Source organism: Pseudonaja textilis, chromosome 2, assembly GCF_049901715.1.
Source record: "Pseudonaja textilis isolate UNSWEBS1 chromosome 2, rPseTex1.2, whole genome shotgun sequence".
Classification (NCBI taxonomy): domain Eukaryota; kingdom Metazoa; phylum Chordata; class Lepidosauria; order Squamata; family Elapidae; genus Pseudonaja; species Pseudonaja textilis.
In genome coordinates, this window is record NC_141991.1 from 103,978,375 (window position 1) to 104,001,970 (window position 23,596).

The window sequence follows — 23,596 nt, forward strand, 5'->3', positions numbered from 1 at the left end:
ACACACTGGCCATGCCCATGCCTGGTTTAGCAAAGGGGAAAAGGTCCCGATATGTCACATGACAACACCATGATGATGCGAGTTTGACACTCCTGATCTAAAGCAATAGTGATGCTCTACTATAGTGATGCTCATGCTATATATTATCTTTGATTCAGTGAGGTATGCAAAGAAAAATATACATCTGTGTGCTGCATTACATAGCTACCTTTTTCTTCAGAAATTTTCCTAGGGTGAGTTTTGCTACCAAAAAACCAAACAAAAATTAACAGAAAAATGTTCTTCTGTAAATTAATTATATCCTGGCACATTTATAGTGCTAAGATGAAATCAGATTTGATTATTTTATTTTTTTAATGGACAAGGATGTTTGTAAATTACAGTTTCATACTTGCACATCATGCTAAATGACAAACAAGCTTGCTCAGTTTTATGGTTGTACCACCTTTTGTGAACAGTTTTGAAATCAATGAGATGATATTAAAAGATTGCCAGTGAATCAGAGCCTGTCTCTTTGCCACTGATTATAACACCAAAAGGATTTTTTATTTTATGTTTAAATGGGCAGATATCGTATACTGAATGCTAGTGCCATCCCAGAGGGCCAGTTTATGGACAGCAAGAAAGCCTGTGAGAAACTGCTGGGCTCCATTGATATCGATCACACTCAGTACAAATTTGGGCATACCAAAGTAAGTACTTTTCTGAGCTGAGTGCAGTGGTGGGATTCAAAAATTTTTATTATTGATTCTGTGGGCATGGCTTGGCTTGGTGGGTGTGGCTTGGTGGACATGGCAGGGGAAGGATACTGCAAAATCTTCATTCCCACCCCACTCCAGGGGGAAGGTTACTGCAAAATCCCCATTCCCTCCCCACCCCACTAACTTGCTTTCCATCTCCATTCTCCTGTGTAGGAAAACAAAAGAAGACCCAGCCGATTGGCTGGGACTCGGGAGGCAGAGAATAGATGGGGGCAGGGCCAGTCAGAGGTGGTATTTGCCAGTTCTCTGAACTACTCAAAATTTCCGCTACCGGTTCTCCAGAACTGGTCAGAACCTGCTGAATACCACCTCTGGCTTGCTGTATGTACACAAGTCAGCTTAGCTTTTTAAAAAAAAATTCTTTTTTCCCCCAGGTGTTTTTCAAGGCCGGTTTGCTGGGCCTTCTGGAAGAGATGAGAGATGACCGCCTCACTTCGCTCATTACCCGCACACAGGCTGTGTGTAGGGGTTATCTCATGAGAGTGGAATACCAAAAAATGGTGGCAAGGAGGTAGAGTATGTTTCTCTTCTGCAGGACTTGTTCATGTAGGCTGAAGCTTCCAGGGTACAGGTAGTCCTTGACTGACAACTATTCATTTAGTAAACAAAGTTACCACGGCCCTGAAAAGAGTGACTTGGGGCCGTTTTTCACACTTATGACCATTGCAGCATCCCCTTGGTTACATGATCAAAATTCTGATGCTTGGCAAGTGGCTCATATTTATGAAGGTTGTAGTACCTCAGAGTCCAGGTGATCTCCTTTTGCAATCTTCTGATAAGCAAAGTCAACGGGGAAGCCAGATTCATTTAACAACCATGTTACTAGCTTGACAACTGCAGAGATTCGCTCAGCAAACGTGGCAAGAAAGGTTGTAAAATGGGGCAAAGCACACTTAACAATTTTCTCGCTTAGCAACCAAAATTTTAGACTCTATTGTGGTCGTAAGTTGAGGATTACCTGTAATTAGATCCTCATCCATATTTCTGCCGAGGAAACTTTTCAAACTTTCCTAGACTATGGTTGACTTCAAATATCACAATATACCATGAGTAACTATGGTCTCTATATAAAAGCCATGATTTGTCAAGTTTACATAACAAGTAAACCATAGAGAAATATCTGAGGGAGTGGATATGGAACCTTAAGGTGTGTGGCACCAGAAAGTATATCCTTATATGGAAAGGGGTCCTCCAACTTAAAGGAAAGGATTTTTTTTTTTTGCTTATTTGCTTTCCAATACTCCAAAGCTGTTATTTTTTATCCAGATTCAAACTATGGGATTGGGAGATTGATGGTTTCATAATATAAGTCCACGGCCTTACTTAGTAAATCCTATTTTTATTAATCTACAATAAGTAACTTCGTGGAATGGTTTCATTGCAGGGAGGCAATTTTCATGATTCAGTACAACATTCGCTCATTCATGAATGTCAAACATTGGCCTTGGATGAAGCTGTTCTTCAAGATTAAGCCACTGTTAAGGAGTGCAGAGGCAGAGAAAGAAATGGCCACCATGAAAGAAGAGTTTCAGAGAACTAAGGAAGAACTTGCTAAATCGGAAGCCAAAAGGAAAGAGCTGGAAGAAAAAATGGTGTCTTTGTTGCAAGAGAAAAATGACTTGCAGCTTCAAGTACAATCTGTAAGATTAGTTTGCTAATCTTTTCCATTATTGGCTTTAGAAAATGTGGTGTCCTAAGCAGATAATTACAGGCAAAGGCCTATTTGAATTTTTTTTTTTTAATGTGTTTGTTAGATGGCAAAAAGTCAAGTATAATGTTGACAACTGTATTTTTGTAAGCAGTGTACTTCACAGTATGGACAAAGACATTAAGGAAACCTGATCTCTCATTACCATCACTTCTATATCCAATTTGGATAGGATACAGAACAGAGCCTTTCTTTGTAACTGTAGGTAGAGGAAGATTGACATCTCTCTCTCTCCCTCTCCCTCTCCCTCTCCCTCTCTCTCTCTCTCTCTCTCTCTCTCACACACACACACACACACACACACACACACACACACACACCCCTCGTTATCTCCCCGACTATATTCTGGACCCAAGCCATTTAGGGCTTTAATTCTTTCAGTTAAAAGAAATTTTCAAGAGCAAAGGATGCAGGAAAGCTTAATAAAATTCCATGAACTAGCCCACTAGTTTTTCACTTTATTGTAAATCAACTGTAGCTTCTGAAAATTAAAAAAAATATATCTCAAATTGAGTATCTTCATCAATCTAATTTCTGATGAAGTATTCTGAGATACAGTTCATAATTAGCTCTTCTTAAATTAATATATCATTTATAGCAAACTTATTATGTCTCCTCTGGATGACTGATCCCTCCTTGCTCTCCTGTTGAATGGCCTTCCTTTCTCTATAGATGATGCTTTTGAGCACTCATTCTTGCTACATGCAAAAGAGAAGGCCATTCCATCACCTGCTTAGGAGGATTTGTTCACTCTACAACATTGCAGTAGCTATATAGGGTTCTTATATTAATTTTATCTTGTATTTACCTAGGACAATGAAACTACCCAAATAAAAATAGTTAAGTATTTTCATTTCCCGTGATCCCAAATATTTCTTTGGAAATCAAAGAGCAAGAAGGATTTAATAGCATATCATTGTAGAATCCACAGTGGAATTATTATTCAAGTGTCACCATTTGCTTCCCTCTGCTTTCCTGCTTCATTTTTTCCAAGTTTCCTATTTATTTTTGTTAAGTAATTTCAGCATATTTTATCCAGTTTGAGCCAATGTTCTTCTGCATATGTTAGTGAAAAAACAACAACCCAGCATTGAATTTTGAAAGTACGGACAAAAATTATGTGGTTGTGGTGGTGAAGAACTGGACCACTGAAGATAAGAACTTGGTTTCTTTCAATATTAAATCTTTGGGGTTGACTTTAGAAATGGCAAAAGGCTAAGTCTGATGGACTGCTGGGCTTTATGTATATACAGTTGATGGGATTTGGCTTCTTTCCTTAAAAATTGAGCCCCTCCCCTTTTTAATGCTCTCTTTCCATCCTGCCTAATGATTCCAAAAGCTTAATGATGTGTTTGTTATTTGAAAACTAAAAATAACTTTAATATTATTTAAGCTGAGCCATATATTAAATCTGAGTAAGTTAAAGTTGATAATTATTGATTAAAGGAAGGGCTATTTAAGAAAGTGGAAACATTCTGAGCAATAATTAATAATTCTATCATTTCTTCAATAAGGAAAGTGAAAGTTTGGCAGATGCTGAAGAAAGATGTGACCAATTGATCAAGACTAAAATCCAGTTGGAGGCTAAGATCAAGGAACTGACTGAAAGAGCAGAAGATGAAGAGGAGCTGAATGCAGAACTGACTGCCAAGAAAAGGAAACTAGAGGATGAATGCTCTGAATTGAAGAAGGACATCGATGATCTTGAGCTAACATTGGCCAAGGTTGAAAAAGAAAAGCATGCCACTGAAAACAAGGTGATATCATTTAATTTGAATTTCTGTCCAAAGTTGCTGGTGAAAACCTCCAGGTGATTTGGTCAGTGTAATAGTGAATACTTCCTGGGGTGAAGAAAGGTTATGGTCTTCTTTGAAGGAGACAAAGATAAGATTCTTGCATCAATCAATAACAAACTAAGCAATTACCAACAATCTCCAATCTCTTGTTTGGGGAACATTATAGAGGAAAAAGATGGGTTGAAAGTGCATAGAGATTTGGAAGAATTTGATCTTTTTGAAACAGATTTTAGCTGTAATATTGAGACTGCAATGGTGGTGTTTATAAAAGACTTTTAGTGAAACTGGAGTAAGGTATGTGATTTTTGTGGTGCATTAACTCTGAACATTGGGAGAGGGAAGCACCATGTAGTGTTGAGACAGATAGAACTCAAAATGCCTCAAGAATGGAACACCATAAGATTTTTTAAATTTACATGAAACCTTTGGAAGAGGTCATAAAGTGACACAGGGGTATATATCAAAACTTATGCTGATGATATCTAAATAGAAGGCCCTTCTTTCCATCATTCATGTCTTAATCACCTTTACATGGGCTGCCCTTGAAGACCACTCAGAAGCTCAAACCAGTAAAAAAAAAAGAGAGAGAGCAGTTTGAGTACCAATAAGCATTTTACAATTTGCCTAAATGTGACACAAATGCTTTGAAAGCTGCATTGCTTATCAGTTGGCTTCTAGGCCTGTTTCAAAATAACATTGTCAACTTAAGGCCTTGTGTGGCTCAAGACCTGGATATTTCAGGCCCCCTCCTCTCCCATTTTTTTTTTGCCTATTCAATAAGATTGTGTAGAACAGGGGTGTCCAACCTTGGCAACTTTAAGACTTGTGGACTTCAACTCCCAGAATTCCTCAACTAGCTTTGCTGGCTGAGGAATTCTGGGAGTTGAAGTCCACAAGTCTTAAAGTTGCCAAGGTTGGACACCCTTGGTGTAGAAGGAACTCATCTCACTTCCTTACCAATTTCCACCTTCAGAGGCAGATCTTTTCAACTGCTTTGAAACAGCCTCTCCCATGAGATTCAGATAGCCCTTACACTGCTTTAGAATGCTCATCCAAAGAGAATCTTACTTCCAGAATTTTGGTGAATTGTTCCTTCTTATAATTTTGGAGTTTATGAAATGGAATTATTATCTTTATCTCCTCAGCTCCCCCGTGTTTTGTATTATATTGTTATCAATACTGCATTTTAACTTTATTTATGAAAATGTAAATCAACAGAGCCGACATTGATTGAAGCAGCATAGGGTGCCAGTAAATAAATAGATATTGCTTGAAAAGGTAGATAATGGCTGTATATTGTTGATGAATGTAAGGAGTTAGATTCATTGGAAAACTCATGATTCTAAATAATTATTTATTGCATATGAAATCATTACCAGGTTTTCAAATCATCAGCTAGGTTTTGCTGTTTTCTGTAGGTGAAAAATCTAACAGAAGAAATGGCAGTTTTGGATGAAACCATTGTGAAATTAACTAAAGAGAAGAAAGCCCTCCAAGAAGCTCATCAGCAAGCTCTTGACGATCTACAGGCTGAGGAAGACAAAGTCAACACCCTCACAAAAGCCAAAGCAAAATTGGAACAACAAGTTGATGATGTGAGAAATAGTTCTTTATTTTTCACTGTGGGCTATCCCAAAATAATGGAACGTTGAACCAATGCAATCAAACATTGAGTTGTGGCGCTTCTGGTGTCATGCATTCTTATTTTAATTTGGGGGATAAACTCATGTTCAGAATGTTTCATGTTCAGAATAGAATAGAATATTAAAACCTTAAAAGCTCTGAATTACTATGAAATCTAATCATCTGCACAACAATGAGAAGACTCCCCCATGTTTCCATTAACTAGGTGAGAACAGAGAAGAAGAATCCTTTTTCTTTATAGCCCAATGTACAGTGAATATATATATATATATATATATATATATATATGGAATATACATTAGGTGAGAGAATACAATAATGAAAACATCCATATCTCTGCTAAAAATGTCCATTCCTAGTAGGGGAGTGCATATCATAGAATATATCACAAGGAAAACATATAAATTGCCCATATGTGAGTCCAAGACTCATATTACATTTCTGTTGCAGCTGGAAGGCTCTTTGGAACAAGAAAAGAAAATCCGCATGGATCTTGAAAGAGCCAAGAGAAAATTAGAAGGGGACTTGAAACTAACTCAAGAATCTATTATGGATCTAGAAAATGATAAACTGCAATTAGAAGAAAAGCTGAAAAAGTATGTCATGTGTATACTGTAGCTAAACATTAAACTGTCATTATAAGATTATTTTAATTAACTCCTCTCTTTGCTATGTTTACAGAAAAGACTTTGAATACAGTCAACTACAAAGCAAAAATGAGGATGAGCAAACTTTGAATATTCAGCTGCAAAAGAAAATCAAGGAACTACAGGCATGAATTGTTTCCATTGTATTTACATTTTTGTTCCAGGTTATTGTGATTTAGTAACCACAATACATAGAATATTTGGTTTCAATCTGTTTAATCTTTCTTTAGAGGTGGGGATAATAATAATTGTAATGTCCTTGGGAAGAAATTGTTACATGGATAAAAGTGCCAACTCCAGTCTAAATATCAGGCTGCCTGTGAAACCATAATAATAATAAGATCATCACCAGTCAATTACAAAAGTCAGTTTTACCTGGAATATTTTAAACATCCTGAGATGATATGTTTAATATCACCAAACCACATCTATCTATCCCAGTCCTTTGGAAGGATTCATAGGTGATAAAAATGCCAAAGCCAGTCTATATCTGAGTGACTAGGTGACAAACCGTAATAGAATTGTCTTCATTATTTTAAAATTGACATTTTTACTAAGTAATCAACTTAAAGCTAAAGTTAATGATATCTGTTTGTTCCAGAGGCTTATCTTTTCAACAAGCAGCTTATGCTAAAATTAATGCAATACAATAAAATTTAATTATGTATCTCTGAAACAACTCTCCTCTATCACAGCCTTTCATCTTTTTAAGTCCAATTCTTATCGTTAGATCTCTTCATATATATGCCCCATCAAAATGTTCTGTCCATATTTTCCATTATTTCTCTCACCGTCTGATGTCAGAAAGGATACTGTTCTTTCCCACCATTATAGATGTTAGCTTTACTTTTTTCATCCTGGTACCCTTGTAGTACTTCTGACTTTTTTTTCCTCTCCAAAAAGTCTTAGTTAAACTGTTTAACTAAGTAGTACTTAACACTGCTGCACATTTTTTGTAGGCCTCCCCCCATTGCCTATCTCTGCTCTTTTTTTTAGATGTCACTTGATGTTACTGCTCTTTTTTTGCTTATAAAACTCTTAAATAATTTTCTCCATTGATGATTCTGCCCTGAATTACTTCCACCATTGCTACTCTTAACTAGCAGAACTTTTTTCCCCTACAGGCTCGCATAGAAGAGCTGGAAGAAGAGATTGAGTCTGAAAGAGCGACACGAGCAAAGGCAGAGAAGCAGAGGGCTGATTTGTCACGTGAACTGGAGGAAATCAGCGAGAGGCTTGAAGAAGCCGGAGGGGCCACTTCTGCCCAGATTGAACTCAATAAAAAACGGGAAATGGAATTCCAGAAAATGAGGCGGGATCTGGAGGAATCTGCCCTGCAGCATGAAGCTACTATAGCAGCTCTTCGCAAAAAGCATGCGGATAGCACAGCTGAGCTCGGGGAACAAATCGACAATCTTCAACGTGTCAAGCAAAAGTTGGAGAAGGAGAAGAGTGAGTTTAAAATGGAAATTGATGACCTGGCCAGTAACCTGGAGTCTGTTTCCAAGTCTAAGGTATTTGAAAATAAAATCCATTAGTGATCCCACAATGTAGACTCTTGGTTATACACAGCTATGTAAATGTGAAGACATATATCTATAAGAATGTGAAGACATATATCTATAAGAAATCTTCTTAATTCTGTGTATTACAGGCAAATCTAGAGAAAATGTGCCGCACATTAGAGGACCAGCTTAGTGAATTAAAGGCCAAATCTGAAGAAAACCAGAGATCAGTCAATGATCTAACCACTCAAAAAGCTCGTCTACAGGCTGAATCAGGTAAGAAAAACATTGAAAATGGGCCAAAATGCAAATAAAGGCTATTCCAAAACATTTCCCCGCCCCCATCAATTGATAGTAAGTGGAAGGCATTAAATCTACATATTCAGTGATAGACCTGAACCTCACTTTATCTACAGTTTATGTTTACCTCAAGGCCTGAAACTGTAGAGACACTAATCCATGCAGCTGCACTAGGTGCATCAAAAATATTTTATTGTCCTAAGTGAAATGAACCACTAGGAAAATCTGTGACAGGAGGCTTTCCAACATCCTAGATAGAAGCAGCCAGTGTCAAACAATTTTTTTACAAACTCTTCATGGAGACTCATTGATGTCTCCATAAAGTAAAAAAAAAAAAGTTGGATTTGACACAAAGGAGATTTTAATTGATATTGCTTCCAGGATCAATATTGTAGTTATATTAAATATGTACTCTTCTTGCTTAAAAAAAAATAAAAATATTTAAAAATGTTCAAAGGCGAATTGTCACGTCAACTTGAGGAGAAGGAGAGCATAATATCACAGCTTTCCAGAAGCAAGCAAGCATTTACTCAGCAAATAGAAGAGCTGAAGAGGCAGCTAGAGGAAGAGACCAAGGTAATTCATTCATAAGCAGAAAATGCTAGACAATATTTTTCATAAGTTATGAAACATAACAGCGCTATCATTTCAACACTTAAGCCATGTTTGGCAACAAGCACTGTATCTTCCAATGTACAATTTTTTCATGATGAGTTATTGATAAGAGCTTATTTAACAGAATTGATGTGATCCCTTAGCGGAAACCTTGTCATGTATCATAATTGAATCAAACACTTGACATGTTTACAGTTCAGAGACTTAGCTCCTCACGTGTTCATCTTCCTAAAGTCTCATAGAAATCACAGGATATTATTTTTTTATAAGACACGATAGGATTTACTGCCCATGCATTTCAATTTTGAACTCGTCTTTAACTTGTCAAGTATGATTTCAGTACTTGAGAATAGCAAGAGCCCTTTTGATTTAATCTGCCCAATTATAAATAAATTGCCGAATTAAAATATTAACTTAAGCTCATCATAATAATACCTTCTATTGCTTGTGGATATCTTTCACAACAGGGAGCCCACATTTTCAAGATAGGAAGCTAATTTTCTTGTAAACTACATGATTAGAAGAAATTCCAAAGTCTTGTTTGTGTATGAAGTTTATAGCATGCCTACAGTGAATGCTGTACACGTTATTATCTCTGTTCAGAAATTTCATGGTGTACTGCTAATTCTTAGGCAAAGAATGCATTGGCTCATGCTTTACAATCTGCTCGGCATGACTGTGACTTGCTCCGAGAACAATATGAAGAAGAACAAGAAGCCAAGAGTGAGCTCCAGCGTGCCCTGTCCAAAGCCAATGGAGAAGTTGCTCAGTGGAGAACCAAGTATGAAACAGATGCTATTCAACGCACAGAGGAGCTAGAAGAGGCGAAGTAAGTGGGGAGTGAGAAAAAGTGACAAACTAATACAATTTTTACACACTAGCTTTCCAACTTTTATGCACTCAAATTATCCATTTGTGTGAACATTCCAACAAAAATTGGTAATTCTTATTACATGCAACGATGTTTATAATCTTCCATACAAATGTCAATGCAAGAGAACCTTTCAGCAACTCTAAAAAAAGAAAAGGCTGCTGGGGTGTGGTCCACAGTCTGTATTTTTTTTATTTTTGTTTCTTAATATATTTGAAAGAGTGGGTTTTTTTTTCTGAGAACTATATGAATGTCTTAGAAACTGATTACACTAAAACTAATGCATTGGATTATATTCAGTCTTATGTTAGGCTAGGGTTTCTTTTGCTCATTAAAAAAAAAAGCTCAATGCCTGATTGACACCAGACTTATACCGAACTATAAAGATGATTTAGAAACTGTAACCTATTTCCAATTAAAATACAATACAAATGATATGACACAATTAACTTAGTGTAAAATGTGAATCCAGCCACTGTATTTAACTTTGCTATTAGAGTGGTTTACTAAACACAAAATTCTCCAAGCATACAGTTATGTGTTAAGCGATACTCTACTGCAGGGGTCGCCAGCCTTTTGGACCTCAGGGACCACCAAACTCATAATTTTCAATCCCACAGACCAGAGACCCTAGGGAAAATCCCCCAAAAAGACTGCAGGAAAATTCCCCACCACGTTCTCCTACCGATCGATCATTTTTTGTTTGGAATCACAGGATACCGTCTCCAGCTCCATTCTCAGGGGGAGGGTGGGGGAGAGACTTTTAGCTTCATGCAAGGAAAGCAGCAGAAGCAGCAGAAGTCTTCCTTTGTCTCCCCCAAACTCCTCCATAAAGGAGCCCTTGTGAGACTTGTCGTGCTGGTGCACCCTCTTGGAGCAGAATACCTTGCAGGATCCCAAAGACTTGTTTCTGGTGGAGTTTGGGGGAGAGAAAGAAAGACTTTTGCTGTTTACTTTGCATGCAGCCAAAAGCAGAAGAAGAAGCAGAAAGAGGCAACCCGGTGGTCAGGCCAGGCCAGGCACGTGGGGCAAGTGGGGCAAGTTCCCCCCTTCACCCTTTCCCCACTCCCCTCACTACATCATGTTGTTCACAATGCAAGTGACATAAACCTTGTGTTCCCGCGGGCCATGTGGGCGGCACAGCCTTGTATTCCCACACAACCTGGATTAATTGCCTTGGGGGGGTGCTTTGGGAGTGACATTTCTCTGCAGACCACCAAAATTTTCTCACAGACCACCAGTGGTCCTCGGCCCACTAGTTGGTGACCACTGCTCTACTGGATTAAGCTGATTCGTAGAGAATCTATATACCTGATGGAACATCATTATCTCAATCTGACTTCTTTAAGGAAAAAACTTGCTCAGCGACTCCAAGAAGCTGAGGAGCAAGTTGAAGCTGTGAACTCCAAATGTGCTTCATTGGAGAAAACAAAGCAGAGACTGCTTTGTGAAGTGGAAGACCTAATGGTGGATGTTGAAAGAGCAAATGCACAGGCAGCTGCTCTAGACAAAAAACAAAGAAATTTTGACAAGGTATAGTTTGAAGTATTACAATTTTTAAAAGTCTATTGGCACCAAAGGTGGGACTAGATTTGAGGAATAGAAACATGCTGTGGAAATATAGAATGTGGGTTTTGTAAGCCTGAATTTAGAATTTAAATTATACAGTAGTGTAAACTTAGTATCATTCTAATATCTTCTTTCTGTGTACTAACCTGTACATAAGCAAGTCAGGGTTATTATTTAATCATCAGTGTTTTTTATTAGTTTCACCTGAACCTTCTTAGCTTAATTAACTGGTATGTTCAGACCATACTATGGGATACACAAATCATATCTTGACTTGTTTAGGGTTGAAAGATGTTACCTGCCACTGTAAGATCAGTGGGGTTAAGAAAGTGATGTGTAGGTAGAAACATTACTGAAATGCTGGACCAATTTAGCAAAGGGAAAAAGCAGGCAAAATCAGCACTATAGTAACTGATTCAAACATATTGGATATTAAGATTTTGGCAGAATGGAAGACCAAATATGAGGAGAGCCAGTCAGAACTGGAAAGTTCCTTAAAGGAAGCTCGTTCCTTGAGTACTGAACTTTTCAAAATGAAAAATGCATATGAAGAAACATTAGATCAACTGGAGACAATGAAGAGAGAAAACAAGAATTTGCAGCGTAAGTAGCACATCTTGACATTTTAATGTTTGTTCTATGGTCAGATTGCTCTTCTTTTATTCTTTTAATCAATTATTTGTATGCTTCAATATTTTGCAGAAGAAATTGCTGATCTCACAGAACAAATTGCTCAAAATGGCAAGTTTATCCATGAACTTGAGAAAGCCAAGAAACAGATAGAGGTAGAGAAATCTGAGATGCAGATGGCTTTGGAGGAAGCAGAGGTAAGAAGTTAAAAATGGATTTTTTTTTAAAAAAAGTTGTTAATTACACTTTTATAAGTGTTTTTTTGAGTAAGCACTGAAAATGCTAATTCACAGCAGTTAATTAAATCTGTGTTGCATACCCATTCATTTACAAAAACTTCCATTTTGATGCTAGCTCATTTTAAAATGTTCCTCTAAAAAGAGTCACAATCGATTTAAGTTTCTCAAACCCAGCATCCATATGAATTTATTTTCCAATAGGGAGCTCTTGAACATGAGGAAGCCAAAATTCTTCGCATTCAGCTTGAGTTGACCCAGGTTAAATCTGAGATTGATAGGAAGATTGCAGAGAAAGATGAAGAAATTGATCAGATGAAGAGGAATCACCAAAGAATAGTGGAAACCATGCAAAATGCCTTGGATGCAGAAATCCGGAGTAGGAATGAGGCCATAAGGATTAAGAAGAAGATGGAAGGTGATCTAAATGAAATGGAAATTCAGCTGAGCCACGCAAATCGCCTTGCAGCTGAGACACAGAAACATCTGAGGAATGTTCAAGGACAGCTCAAAGTACTTTCCATCAATTAATTTTTATATGAATAACAAAAATTGTTAGCCCAAGTGTCACCCCTACTAAATAATAATCTTGTTTGAAATTAGGACACACAGCTACATTTGGATGATGCCCTCCGAGGCCAAGAAGATCTAAAAGAGCAATTGGCCATGGTTGAACGCAGAGCTAATCTGATGCAGGCAGAGATTGAGGAACTCCGGGCAGCTCTGGAACAGACAGAGAGAGGAAGGAAGATTGCTGAACAAGAGCTTATTGATACTACTGAGCGGGTGCAGCTTTTGCATACACAGGTGTGTATGATGTCATGATAGTATTACAACAATTGTCTTGCAAAATCTTGTCCATCATGAAATGTCCAACATTGGCCAACAAAATGCTCAAAAGCATAGCATGATGGATATAGCTATTCTGTTGTTTATTGCAACTTCTCACATCAAGAAATACTGGTTTTAAATTTGGAAGGAATAGCTTTAATCATTACTAAGAATTTTTGCAAAAAAATATTCAGATACATTTTCACTCTCTCTTCTTTAGAACACTAGTCTCATTAACACAAAGAAGAAGCTGGAAGTTGATATTTCTCAGCTTCAAGGTGAAGTGGAAGATGCCATCAAAGAGGCCAGAAATGCAGAGGAAAAGGCAAAGAAGGCCATCACAGATGTAAGTCTTAGATTATGTACTTCCCACCTACCACATTTTTACTACAGGCAATGCAATCTTCTCAAATCAGATAACCCTGCTTTTCAAAGCTTATTCTGGAAAAAAAATGAGATTTTTGCAGATAGCTTAGGCATTCATTATTAATGTAAGTAATCTTGTACAGAAATCTAGTGGGAAGTCCAAATTGTGTAGCACAACTTTGTTTGGTTGTTTGTTTACAGGACTTATTGGCCACTCCAATTGATTTATATGTCCCCAAATCCATAACTTGGGTAAAACCAGAAATGATGAATAGACAAAATCAAGTTAATATTAACAATTACATAATCAAAGCAAGAGTAAAAATCATAATACTATGCTATATATCAGTCAGAAATGTAAACATTTGAAGCCAAGATTCGAAGCCTCTAAATTCAGTGAGAATAATAATAATTTATTTATTTGTTGAATTTATATTGCCACCTATTCGCCCATGGCGACTCGAGGTACATTACAGAATGTAAAACCATATTTAAAAAATAACAATAAAAATGAAAAAAAAGAATCAAATAAATTAATAAAGTACAATAGAACAAAATCTAGAATAAATAAATAAAAAATCACCCCCCAACTCCCATCCCCCACCCCGATGACAGCAGGGTTATGGGATGCTCATTCCTAATTCTCAAGCTGACCTCTTCTTCTTTATTTTACATGCACTGACTTTGCCTACTTGTTGATCTGAATCTACTGCTTGTGTTTTAAGGCGGCCATGATGGCAGAGGAGCTGAAGAAAGAGCAAGACACAAGTGCCCACCTGGAAAGAATGAAGAAGAACCTGGATCAGACAGTGAAGGATCTCCAGCTTCGTCTGGATGAGGCAGAACAACTTGCCCTGAAAGGGGGAAAGAAACAGATTCAGAAGATGGAGGCCAGGGTAAACACTGGGGATCAGAGCTGTGGTAGTTATCAGCTATCCAATCTTCAGGGACTCTGCAATTAGATGTTCAAATTGTATCATTTCAACTCTAGATCCGAGAGCTAGAGTCTGAACTTGAGGGAGAGCAGAAGCGAGCTACAGAAGCCATCAAAGGTATCCGCAAATATGAACGGCGAGTCAAAGAAATGACTTTCCAGGTAAGAGGAAAAGGAAGCAGTTGGTTCACAGCAATTTTTTTTTCCTTTGAATATGCTAAGATTTTATCACATTTCTAGGGTGAGGAGGACAGGAAGAATGTGATCAGACTACAAGATTTAGTGGATAAACTTCAGTTGAAAGTGAAATCCTACAAGAGACAAGCAGAGGAGGCTGTAAGTTATTTTAGACTTTTTTGAGGCCTTAACAACACCAACATCAGGTTCTCAAAATTGAAATTCCTACATTGCCTTTTCAAGCTAATATGGTTTTGTGAGTGCATGTTTTTGTGTAATTCTTGTCTGGCTACAGGATGAACAGGCCAACATTCACCTCTCCAAATTCAGAAAAACACAACATGAGTTAGAAGAGGCTGAGGAAAGAGCTGATATTGCCGAGTCTCAGGTCAATAAGCTCCGAGCAAAATCCAGAGAAGTTTCTACCACAAAGGTAAATACTTCTTTTGTCCAGGACTCAGCCTTTTCTACACAAAGAATGAAGTGGCATTACAGCAAGGAATGAAAGGAATCGGAGTTTTTCTTAGGAAGATCGAGGACTGTTTTCACTATAAAATGTATATACTACTAAAACTCTTGTTGCCACGATCTTAACAGGGTGAAATGGTGCATCATGGGCAACACTTTTTGAAGCAAGGTAATTCATATGGGTTAATTTATAGAATATGCCCAAAAATCTAGGACCTATGAGGAAATTAAATCTGGGGAAGTTGTCCTTCCTTCACTGATTCTGCCTGTTGCTGGGCTGATGCTATAATCACACGATTTTCATTTTCAACATTCTGTGACAATATCTCCAACAACTTTGCAATCCACTGAAAATCCCTCACCCAACAACAGACACCTGCCTGCTGAAAAGGGAAGAAAGAGAGGAAAGACGGAGGGAAGACAGAGAGGAAGGAACCCTGCACACTATACCACCCCATGCCAACCACTTTGTGCTCCCCTAATGTGTGCCAGCCCCCATGCACCTTCTTTGACCTGTGCAACACCTCTTCTGTGCCCCCATGCATCTTCCTGACACACACACACACACACACACACACACACACACACACACACACACACACACACGTCTTCCCTGACCCACCAGGAACCAGTTACCAAATACTCATAATATCTGCCTTTTGATGCAGAAGATTGTCTCAGCACAGCTTTCTGTGAAAACTAACATTCATGATATTTGAAATAAAAATCAGAAGCTCATGAGGCAATAAAGCTTCCAATCCATACTACACCTTAAAGGGAAGAAGATTCAGTGTAAGAAAGACAAAGATCGGAACAGGGAGTTCCTTTTGTGTCTAATTTCCAGGCACTGAATTTTCTAATAATAGGATAGGTAAGAGACAGCCATGGAGTCCGAGTGTGACGACCATCTTGATTTCACTTCACCAAATTTAGCTTCACCTGGCTAATTCGGTAGATGGATCTGCTAATAAATAAGATATCTTCCTCATTGGGTTACCCCTGAAAAGTAACTAATAAAGCTAGTACTAAGCTGAAGAATTACCGGTGGTATCCCAAAGGTGCTTTTTTCAAGAGGCAATTGTTTTTTCTGGTTTTTCTTTGAAGGCATTTCACTTCTCATTCAATAAGCTTCTTCAGCTTTGACTGGATGGTGTGGAATGGCAGGATTTATACTCCTTGCACACAGCTCGTCATTTGCATTCTTTTAGAGATCTATGTTAAAATTGAACAACCCTCTCTCAACACAGGGAGAGGGATACGGTATCATCTCTCTCTGGTCTATAACTCACTCCTTTCAACAGTCCTAAGAAGACTCCACACCCATTTGCACTACTCAGGTGACCCTGAGGATACAGATAAACCTCCAAGAGGCCTCAATGACTCTCTAACAGAATGCAAATGACCAGCTGTCTGCAAGGAATATTAATCCTTCCATTCCCCATCATCCAGTCAGAGCTGAAGAAGCTCCTTGGATGAGAAGCGAAACATCTTCAAACAAAAACAAAGTACAGTTGCCTCTTGAAAAAGCACCTTCGGGACAACCATGACCTGGATGACTGAGAAGTTCCATAGACGTATGGATGGTATGTAAGACATTGTAACAAAATGTCAAAAAATTGCTCTTGACCTTTCTGAGCAGATGCCTGGGCAGTTTTACACACCATTATTGTTATACCTTCCCTCAGCGGTGTATCTGGCAGGCTGTTAAATCTACCCAAGAAAATCACTGTCTTACATAGAAAAGAAATACTAGTGAGCGTAGTTGGTTGGAGGAGAAAGGCCTTTCATACAAATCATCCTTAGAGAAATAGGGATATAAATGTCAACTCTTTCTGAGAGTTAGCAGAATTTAATTTAATTTCAGTTCATAACTTCTTCTCATCTGTGCCTCAATAGTGCAGATCCAAGCAATCTCCAGGCATAAAAGAACATTAGATACACCCTAGGAGACATGCAGCACTGCTCTTATAGATTGAATTTGAGTTGCTTCAAGAGCAAGTAGATTTTTATAATATGCAAAGCTGCACTCTATAAAGGAAAAAGTTCAATACCTCAGCCTGAAGAATTTGACTCCAGCAGGGAGATAATTATTGCCTCTGCAGTATGCAATTTGGATGATTGGATTGGTTCAGGCAGTCATGTTGGGCAGTCATGGTCTTGCTTGCTTCTTCCTTTGGGGTAGAAAATTGAATGATGATTCTAAGTTATTTAAAGTCCTTAGCTCATTCAATATAAGTCTTGCTTAGCTTCCCATGGTTACTACACCTTTTCCCAAATAAAACATTCTAATTTCTGGATATACTGAAAACATTAAAGGCTTACCTGGCAAGCAGTTTGAAATGCTCCCCTGATTTATTTTAGCTCTTTGCTGGATAGATAGGCTTGTAAAACCACAACTATGACAGCCATTCATACAAATATACTCGGGGAGAAATAGTATGATAATGCCAGTCTAATCAAAGTACATGTTGTTCCACATTATCTCTCAGTATACAAAAGCTGCAAATGCTGGAACAAAGTTATCCACGTAGAATTCTTCCTTTGGGCTGTACTGAGTACTTTCTGTAAGATGTGCAGATAAGGTAACCCCAGAGGCAAAGTACATAGATGTAAGTCTCATTTCAGACCATATGCTGACTTTGCAACTGTGCATGGGTGAAAGCCAAGTCAAATCCCCAGGAAGGCAGAATGGAAGCCAGTCTTGCCAGTCTTGTATGTGTGGCCTCGCTGCATGGAACAGTGATAGTTTACATAATCATGGCTTACAGAAGAGATCCAGGTTAAACTATACCACTTTTGATTCTTCAATATTTTCCGCTCACATGCAAGAGGGAGAATGAAGCAAAGCTATGAGTCCTGTTTAGATTTTTTTTTTAAATTAAGATGAAATGGCACCAGGTATATCCTTCCTTTACCTGAACTGTTGTCTACAACTCTCTTGGGGTAAGGGAGAGAAATTGCAGCATCCCCCTGTTTGCAGACTTGGAGGCACATAATTTTGTTTGTTTACATTGAGAAAACCTTCTATGAGGATAGATTTGACTTACTGTTGTTTGCAGAAAAATTGTAGCTGTAATGATATGTTGCTTTCATACTTAAAGTATATATGTATATAAAATATATATGTATATAAAGTATACACATACCAACTTTGTTTTTTGTTTCTGGCAGGTTGTAATAGAAAGCGAAGAATGAATCCGTTGCTGGACTGAAGATGGGAATGTATGCAAAATGCATATGTCTTCCTGATCTTTCTTGAAAAGTGTAGAAATCTTTTCTTAGCCAAACCAATAGAAAATAAATTCTGCTTTACTTAATAACTAAGTGATTTTTGTTTTCTTTCTGAATTTGGTGTAGCTTCTATTAGCTAATGGTTGACATCTGCCTTTGCATGACATATCAAGAGTTACACTTCAAATGTCGGTGGGGAATTCATTTATTTTATACTTATCGTACATGTATAATGTTGTTTTCACTTCCTCTCATGTAACTGTTACCTTCCCTCAATATATAAGCCCAGGCTGCCTAATTGTACCTCTCCAGCAAAATCTCCTCCTCCTCCTCCTCCTCCTCCTCCTCACACTACAGTTTATTTGTTTACCTGTAGATGGAGCTATTGTAACCAGTGACACCCATCTGAATGCTGAGAAGCTGATTTCAGCCTGAGGCTGATGAAGAAAAAAGCCCTGTAAAGGCAAGAAATTAACACAAATGGATTAACAGCACAGAAGGAAAGGAGGAGTGGGATGAACATAGATGCTGCACTTTTTGTTCAGAACAAATGAAAGAACTTTTCTTTCATTTCCCAAAGAAGAAAGAAAAGCACAGCTTTGTTTGTTTATAGAGAGGCCTATCTATGTCATAATATTAGGGATTGTTAAGGGCTGGATGGGGAGCAATAGGTTGAAACTAAGCCCTTGCAAGACCAAGTGGTTCTGGGTTTGGGGTTTGTTGGCTCAGGGAGAAATACTACCTTTAGTTTGGTCTTGGATGGGGTGGCACTATCCCAAACAGACCCTGTGCGTAATTAGGGGTTTTCCTGGACTCATGACTCCTGCTTGAAAAGTAGGTGGTGGTCGTGGCCAGGTGGGCCTTTGTGCAATTGTGGGTTCTGCACCAGTTACGCCCTTTCCTGGACCAATGGTCCCTACTCACAGTCACTCATGCCCTAGTCACTTCCTGTCTTGATTACTGCAACGCACTCTACATGGGGCTGCCCTTGAAGAGCACCTGGAAGCTCCAGTTGGTGCAAAATGCAGCGGCCTGCATGGTTTTGTGCAGAACCCGGTATGAACATGTGTCACCTCTCCTGCAGGAGCTGCATTAGTTGCCGATTTGCTTCCAGGTGCAATTCAAGGTGCTGGTTGTCACATTTAAAGCCCTTCATGGCTTGGGACTGGGTTATCTGAGGGAACATCTCTTGCCAGTCACAAACAATGTTTAGAACTCTGATTATATACATTAAACCCACACATCAACAAAGAGATTCAGTATAACTATTGATGTATGTGTGGTATTGTCTCCCTCACAGTTTAGCCACTCCAAGAGGCAAAGATAAAAATGACTTTTTCTTTCATATATATATATATATATATATATATATATATATATATATGTATGTGTATGTGTATGTGTATGTGTATGTGTATGTGTATGTGTATGTGTATGTGTATGTGTATGTGTATGTGTATGTGTATGTGTATGTGTATGTGTATGTGTATGTGTATATGTATATGTATATGTATGTGTGTGTCTTTTGTGTGTGGGTGTGTGTTTAAAGCAGAACACACACTGGACTAAGCTTAGGAGGTGTCAACATTGCTCTGCATCCGAATCATTCTAACAGTAGCAATCTTTGCATCATTAGGAGGTGTTGCTATCGTTCAAAGTGGCCTAGAGGTGCTATATATCTTTGCATTGGCACCAGACCTTGAACTAAAATTTGGATAGTACATTGCTTCATCTGTGCAATTACCTTCTTAGAGATCACTGTGAGAACCCTGCTCAGTTATTGTGGAACTGTGATGGCATGAGAAGAAAACATTTCCCTCAAGATGGGCCTCACTGCATCTTTGGTTCTGAGTATAGAAAACCATGAGACAAGTACTGTAGCTGCTGAGAGGGAGAGTGAAACTTGACAAGGTTGTATTGCCTTACATAGAAAGGATATATGCCTGAGCCAGCAGGCTAACTATAGGCAGTCTTAGAGGTTTCTTGATATAGTTAATGTAGCCCTTAATAGACATGCAAGACATTCCACAGGAGGCTGCCTGCTGCTTGTTCAAATGAACCATGATGTTATAATGCTATTGATAACATCGTTTTAAAAAGACAGAACCTATTCATACAAGCAACTATATGAACTTACCAATTGCTACAAATACTGCCCATTTGTAAAATATCCTGATAATGTATGTCTACAAAATGTCTATGAATAGTTTCTTGGCTGTAAATCTGGAATAATTTGATGTAGATCGATAATTTTTTGCCTATGTCATGTTTCACTATGACTTATATAGATTTATCACTAGACTTAAGAATGTAGGTTAGAAGTAAGGTTGTCAATAACTGTTACAGTAGGGAAGCTGAAAAGTATGATAGCATAACATTTAACAAATGAAAATTTACCACTACAGTATACAGACACAGAAATGGAGGATGCATTGAGTCTCTTAGTTAAGCCTTTTTCATCTAAACTTAGCTGATTTTAATATGTCTTTTCTTCAAGTCATCTTTGTCTCTCAGACACAATCCGGACAAGTCTATTTTTCCCTTGCAATATTTTCAGAAGTGATTTGCTTACTTTTTGGGGGGGCATGGGAGGGGAGAAAGAGAAAGAGAGAGAGAGAGAGTGAGTGAGAGAGAGAGAGAGAGAGAGAGAGAGAGAGAGAGAGAGAGAGAGAGAGAGAGAGATTGTAGTTACCCATGCAGCATTGTACTTAAGGCAAGATTAGAACTGACAGCTTCCTAGTTTCTAGCCTACTGTCTTTTAACTGGTATACCAAACTGGCATCAGTCTAATATTCCATTAACTTAGCTAAGGTAATAGAGAAAATAATGGCCATGAGGATACAGAAGATCTTACATAAAAATGAGGACTTTTTCAGTTTATATTTAAAGTTGGATTTAGGCATAGGGGTTGCCATGTGGGTTCTGATAATTGTACTATGTTGGAAGAGGGAGAGTCATTCTGTTAATACTCCTGAATCTTTTCGTGTCTGATAACATTCTTGTGAATGAAGGCACATATAGATGCCCCAGAATAATGTTGCAGGATCCAATCTGAGTCGGTCACCATGACCAAAGATTTATTCATTTGGGGTCCAGAGAGAACTTCTCTCTCTCTCTAGAATATTTTAATATTTCTGTTTTGTATTGCTGCATCCTCCCTATTTACAGTCTATTGAGATCCAGCACTGATGCTGGACAGACAAGTATTATTGGTGGAAAGATGGCTTTTCATAAGATTTGTTTAGTAAACCAACTGCATGCCCATCTACAAGGCAAAAGGCCTGGGCTCTATGACTTATGTGCTGGTAAATCTAAAAGATGGGTTACTGTAATGTGTAAAATGCATTTTTTGTAGAGCAGCCAATAAAGATGGCCTAGAAATTAGAATGACCCAGAATTTGGCAGCAAACATACGGAGTAATATCTCCTGAAGGTCCCACAGTTAAAGAGCTTCAGTGGTTGTTGGTTGTCTTCCAAATCTAATTTAAGGTGGTTGGGGGTGAATTCTTTTTTTTCAGCCATCTCTAATCAGGCTGGTTATTATAAAACAGAGTAGAAAGTGAAGAGTATTTCTCTTTGCTGCTCCTCTCTGGCTTATTCCTCCCTTTCAAGCAATGTATTTTGCAGTGCAAGAAATGTTCTGATTTGTTCCTGATTTTGTGTAAATGACTCCAGAAGCTTTGTCTGACAAATGAAGTAAATTATTTTAAATATTAAATAAATATTTAAAATAAATTTGAATATATAAATATTCAAGTATTTAATTAATGCCAAATGTTTGTGTGTGTATATGTGTGTGTCACAATGATGACTCTATAAAATCTTGTTCTTTTGTAAAAAAAAAAAAGCCCAGAATCATTTTGGATAGTGAGATGGGTAGCATACACATTTAATAAATAAACAATACAAGAAATTAAAAAGGGAAAAGGGAAAGATAAAAATGAAACCCTAATTAGCTACTTCAGTACTTTTTTCAAATAGGAAATGTTGCTGTGTATAAAGACCTTGATGCAGAGAGAAGATAATTGATATCCTCACTGGATTTGATGAAACTATTCCCAGCTTTTACTATAAATGCTGCCACTGCGACAGATCGATTTGAGCTTGGAATAGGGCAATATGAACTAAATATTTGTTTCCATTTTTAAAAAAAAGACCATCAAACATTTGAATCACAGTTGTCTTTCTTAATTTTTGTATCTCTACTTCAGTGACATTTGGTTTTGTTGATGGAAACACAATCATTTCAGGCATATACTGTACATGAATGTGTTAGAGAGAAACTAGGGAGGGATTTGTGTTCAGTCTTATCTATCACCCAAAGTCCTGATGATGGATCTAGAATAACCATGGAGGGAAAAAGTGGTAACAAGAGAAACAGCCCAAGACTATATATTTAATCTACGGGCAATACTGTAAGAGGGAATTGAGTCAAATCACATAGTTACTGTAAATAAAAGCAAGCAGGATTGGGTTGTGCAATCTTGGAATGCAAGTGCAGCTGTTACCTGCCTGCTGGTGGAGCCACTTCGGAACAAAATTTGCTCACTGAGATTATAAAGTAACTGCTGATCTTCTACCCATATTTTTCCTAGTCATGTCTTTTTATTTTCTATCTTCCTTCCAGTGTTCTTAGGATTCTCCTTCCATTTCTTTAGGAGAAAACTACTCAATTATCTGTTGAAGCTGTAAGTGTCAAAACAGACTGTTCTCCATAGATTTCACAGGACACTTCTGGACAGAATTTCCAATAAAATAAATATTTGTTTCTATGAATAATCTATCACAGCTAACTGACATGTATGTATATGTGTAGGTAAAGTAGATTCTGAAGCAAGGGAACAAGGAAATCACACTTTTTCTATGGGCTTCCCCTGCTTTGAAACTTGCAAAGTACTTCCATTGAAGTTGCATAAGAAGCAACAAGTAAGTCACTCTTTAATTCAGTAAAATCAAAAACATTTTATCATTCACTCCAGTTTGGGTTCAAGAATTTGGGGAATAAATATTTACTGCTTTTCATGGTTGACCCAAGTTCCTAAGGACAGAGGAATTTGCATAGTTATCACCTGTGAAGCAAATCACTGACAATAGGGAGCTATAGAGAGAATGGAACATTGCTGGGTCTTATCACCACTTGTCTGTTTTCTGGTTTTCAGAGTACAGTAGTTTCCATTATGTTGAATAGTGCGTATTAACATCTCTAGACATGGGATAGTGTGCAAGAATCTTAAATGGTGAAACAATAAAAATAATTTAATGTCTAGAGGTGTTAATGTCATAAGATTAATATGCTGTATGAACTTG

General features: G+C 37.8%; 1 protein-coding gene and 1 long non-coding RNA gene across 2 annotated transcripts in view; one reads left to right on the forward strand and one right to left on the reverse strand.

The window, feature by feature from the left end:
- The window catches only part of LOC113437209 (myosin-3), a 30,835-nt gene extending 12,457 nt beyond the window's left edge, over positions 1-18,378 (forward strand). The window contains exons 19-40 of the mRNA XM_026702112.2: positions 569-692; positions 1,136-1,272; positions 2,146-2,401; positions 3,984-4,226; positions 5,684-5,860; positions 6,360-6,505; positions 6,591-6,681; positions 7,681-8,070; positions 8,211-8,337; positions 8,819-8,937; positions 9,609-9,805; positions 11,197-11,380; positions 11,854-12,019; positions 12,119-12,243; positions 12,487-12,795; positions 12,886-13,089; positions 13,334-13,459; positions 14,205-14,375; positions 14,471-14,575; positions 14,654-14,749; positions 14,886-15,023; positions 18,230-18,378. Coding sequence (XP_026557897.1) covers positions 569-692; positions 1,136-1,272; positions 2,146-2,401; positions 3,984-4,226; positions 5,684-5,860; positions 6,360-6,505; positions 6,591-6,681; positions 7,681-8,070; positions 8,211-8,337; positions 8,819-8,937; positions 9,609-9,805; positions 11,197-11,380; positions 11,854-12,019; positions 12,119-12,243; positions 12,487-12,795; positions 12,886-13,089; positions 13,334-13,459; positions 14,205-14,375; positions 14,471-14,575; positions 14,654-14,749; positions 14,886-15,023; positions 18,230-18,253 — 3,655 coding nt within the window. The 3' untranslated portion in view covers positions 18,254-18,378. The remainder of the gene's footprint in view (positions 1-568; positions 693-1,135; positions 1,273-2,145; positions 2,402-3,983; positions 4,227-5,683; positions 5,861-6,359; positions 6,506-6,590; positions 6,682-7,680; positions 8,071-8,210; positions 8,338-8,818; positions 8,938-9,608; positions 9,806-11,196; positions 11,381-11,853; positions 12,020-12,118; positions 12,244-12,486; positions 12,796-12,885; positions 13,090-13,333; positions 13,460-14,204; positions 14,376-14,470; positions 14,576-14,653; positions 14,750-14,885; positions 15,024-18,229) is intronic.
- Positions 14,253-17,233, reverse strand: LOC148126984 (uncharacterized). Its single transcript, XR_015741353.1, has 2 exons — positions 17,110-17,233; positions 14,253-14,333 (listed from the first exon to the last, which is right to left on the reverse strand). It is a non-coding gene; the product is annotated as an uncharacterized LOC148126984 (long non-coding RNA).
- Positions 18,379-23,596: the final 5,218 nt, after the last annotated feature.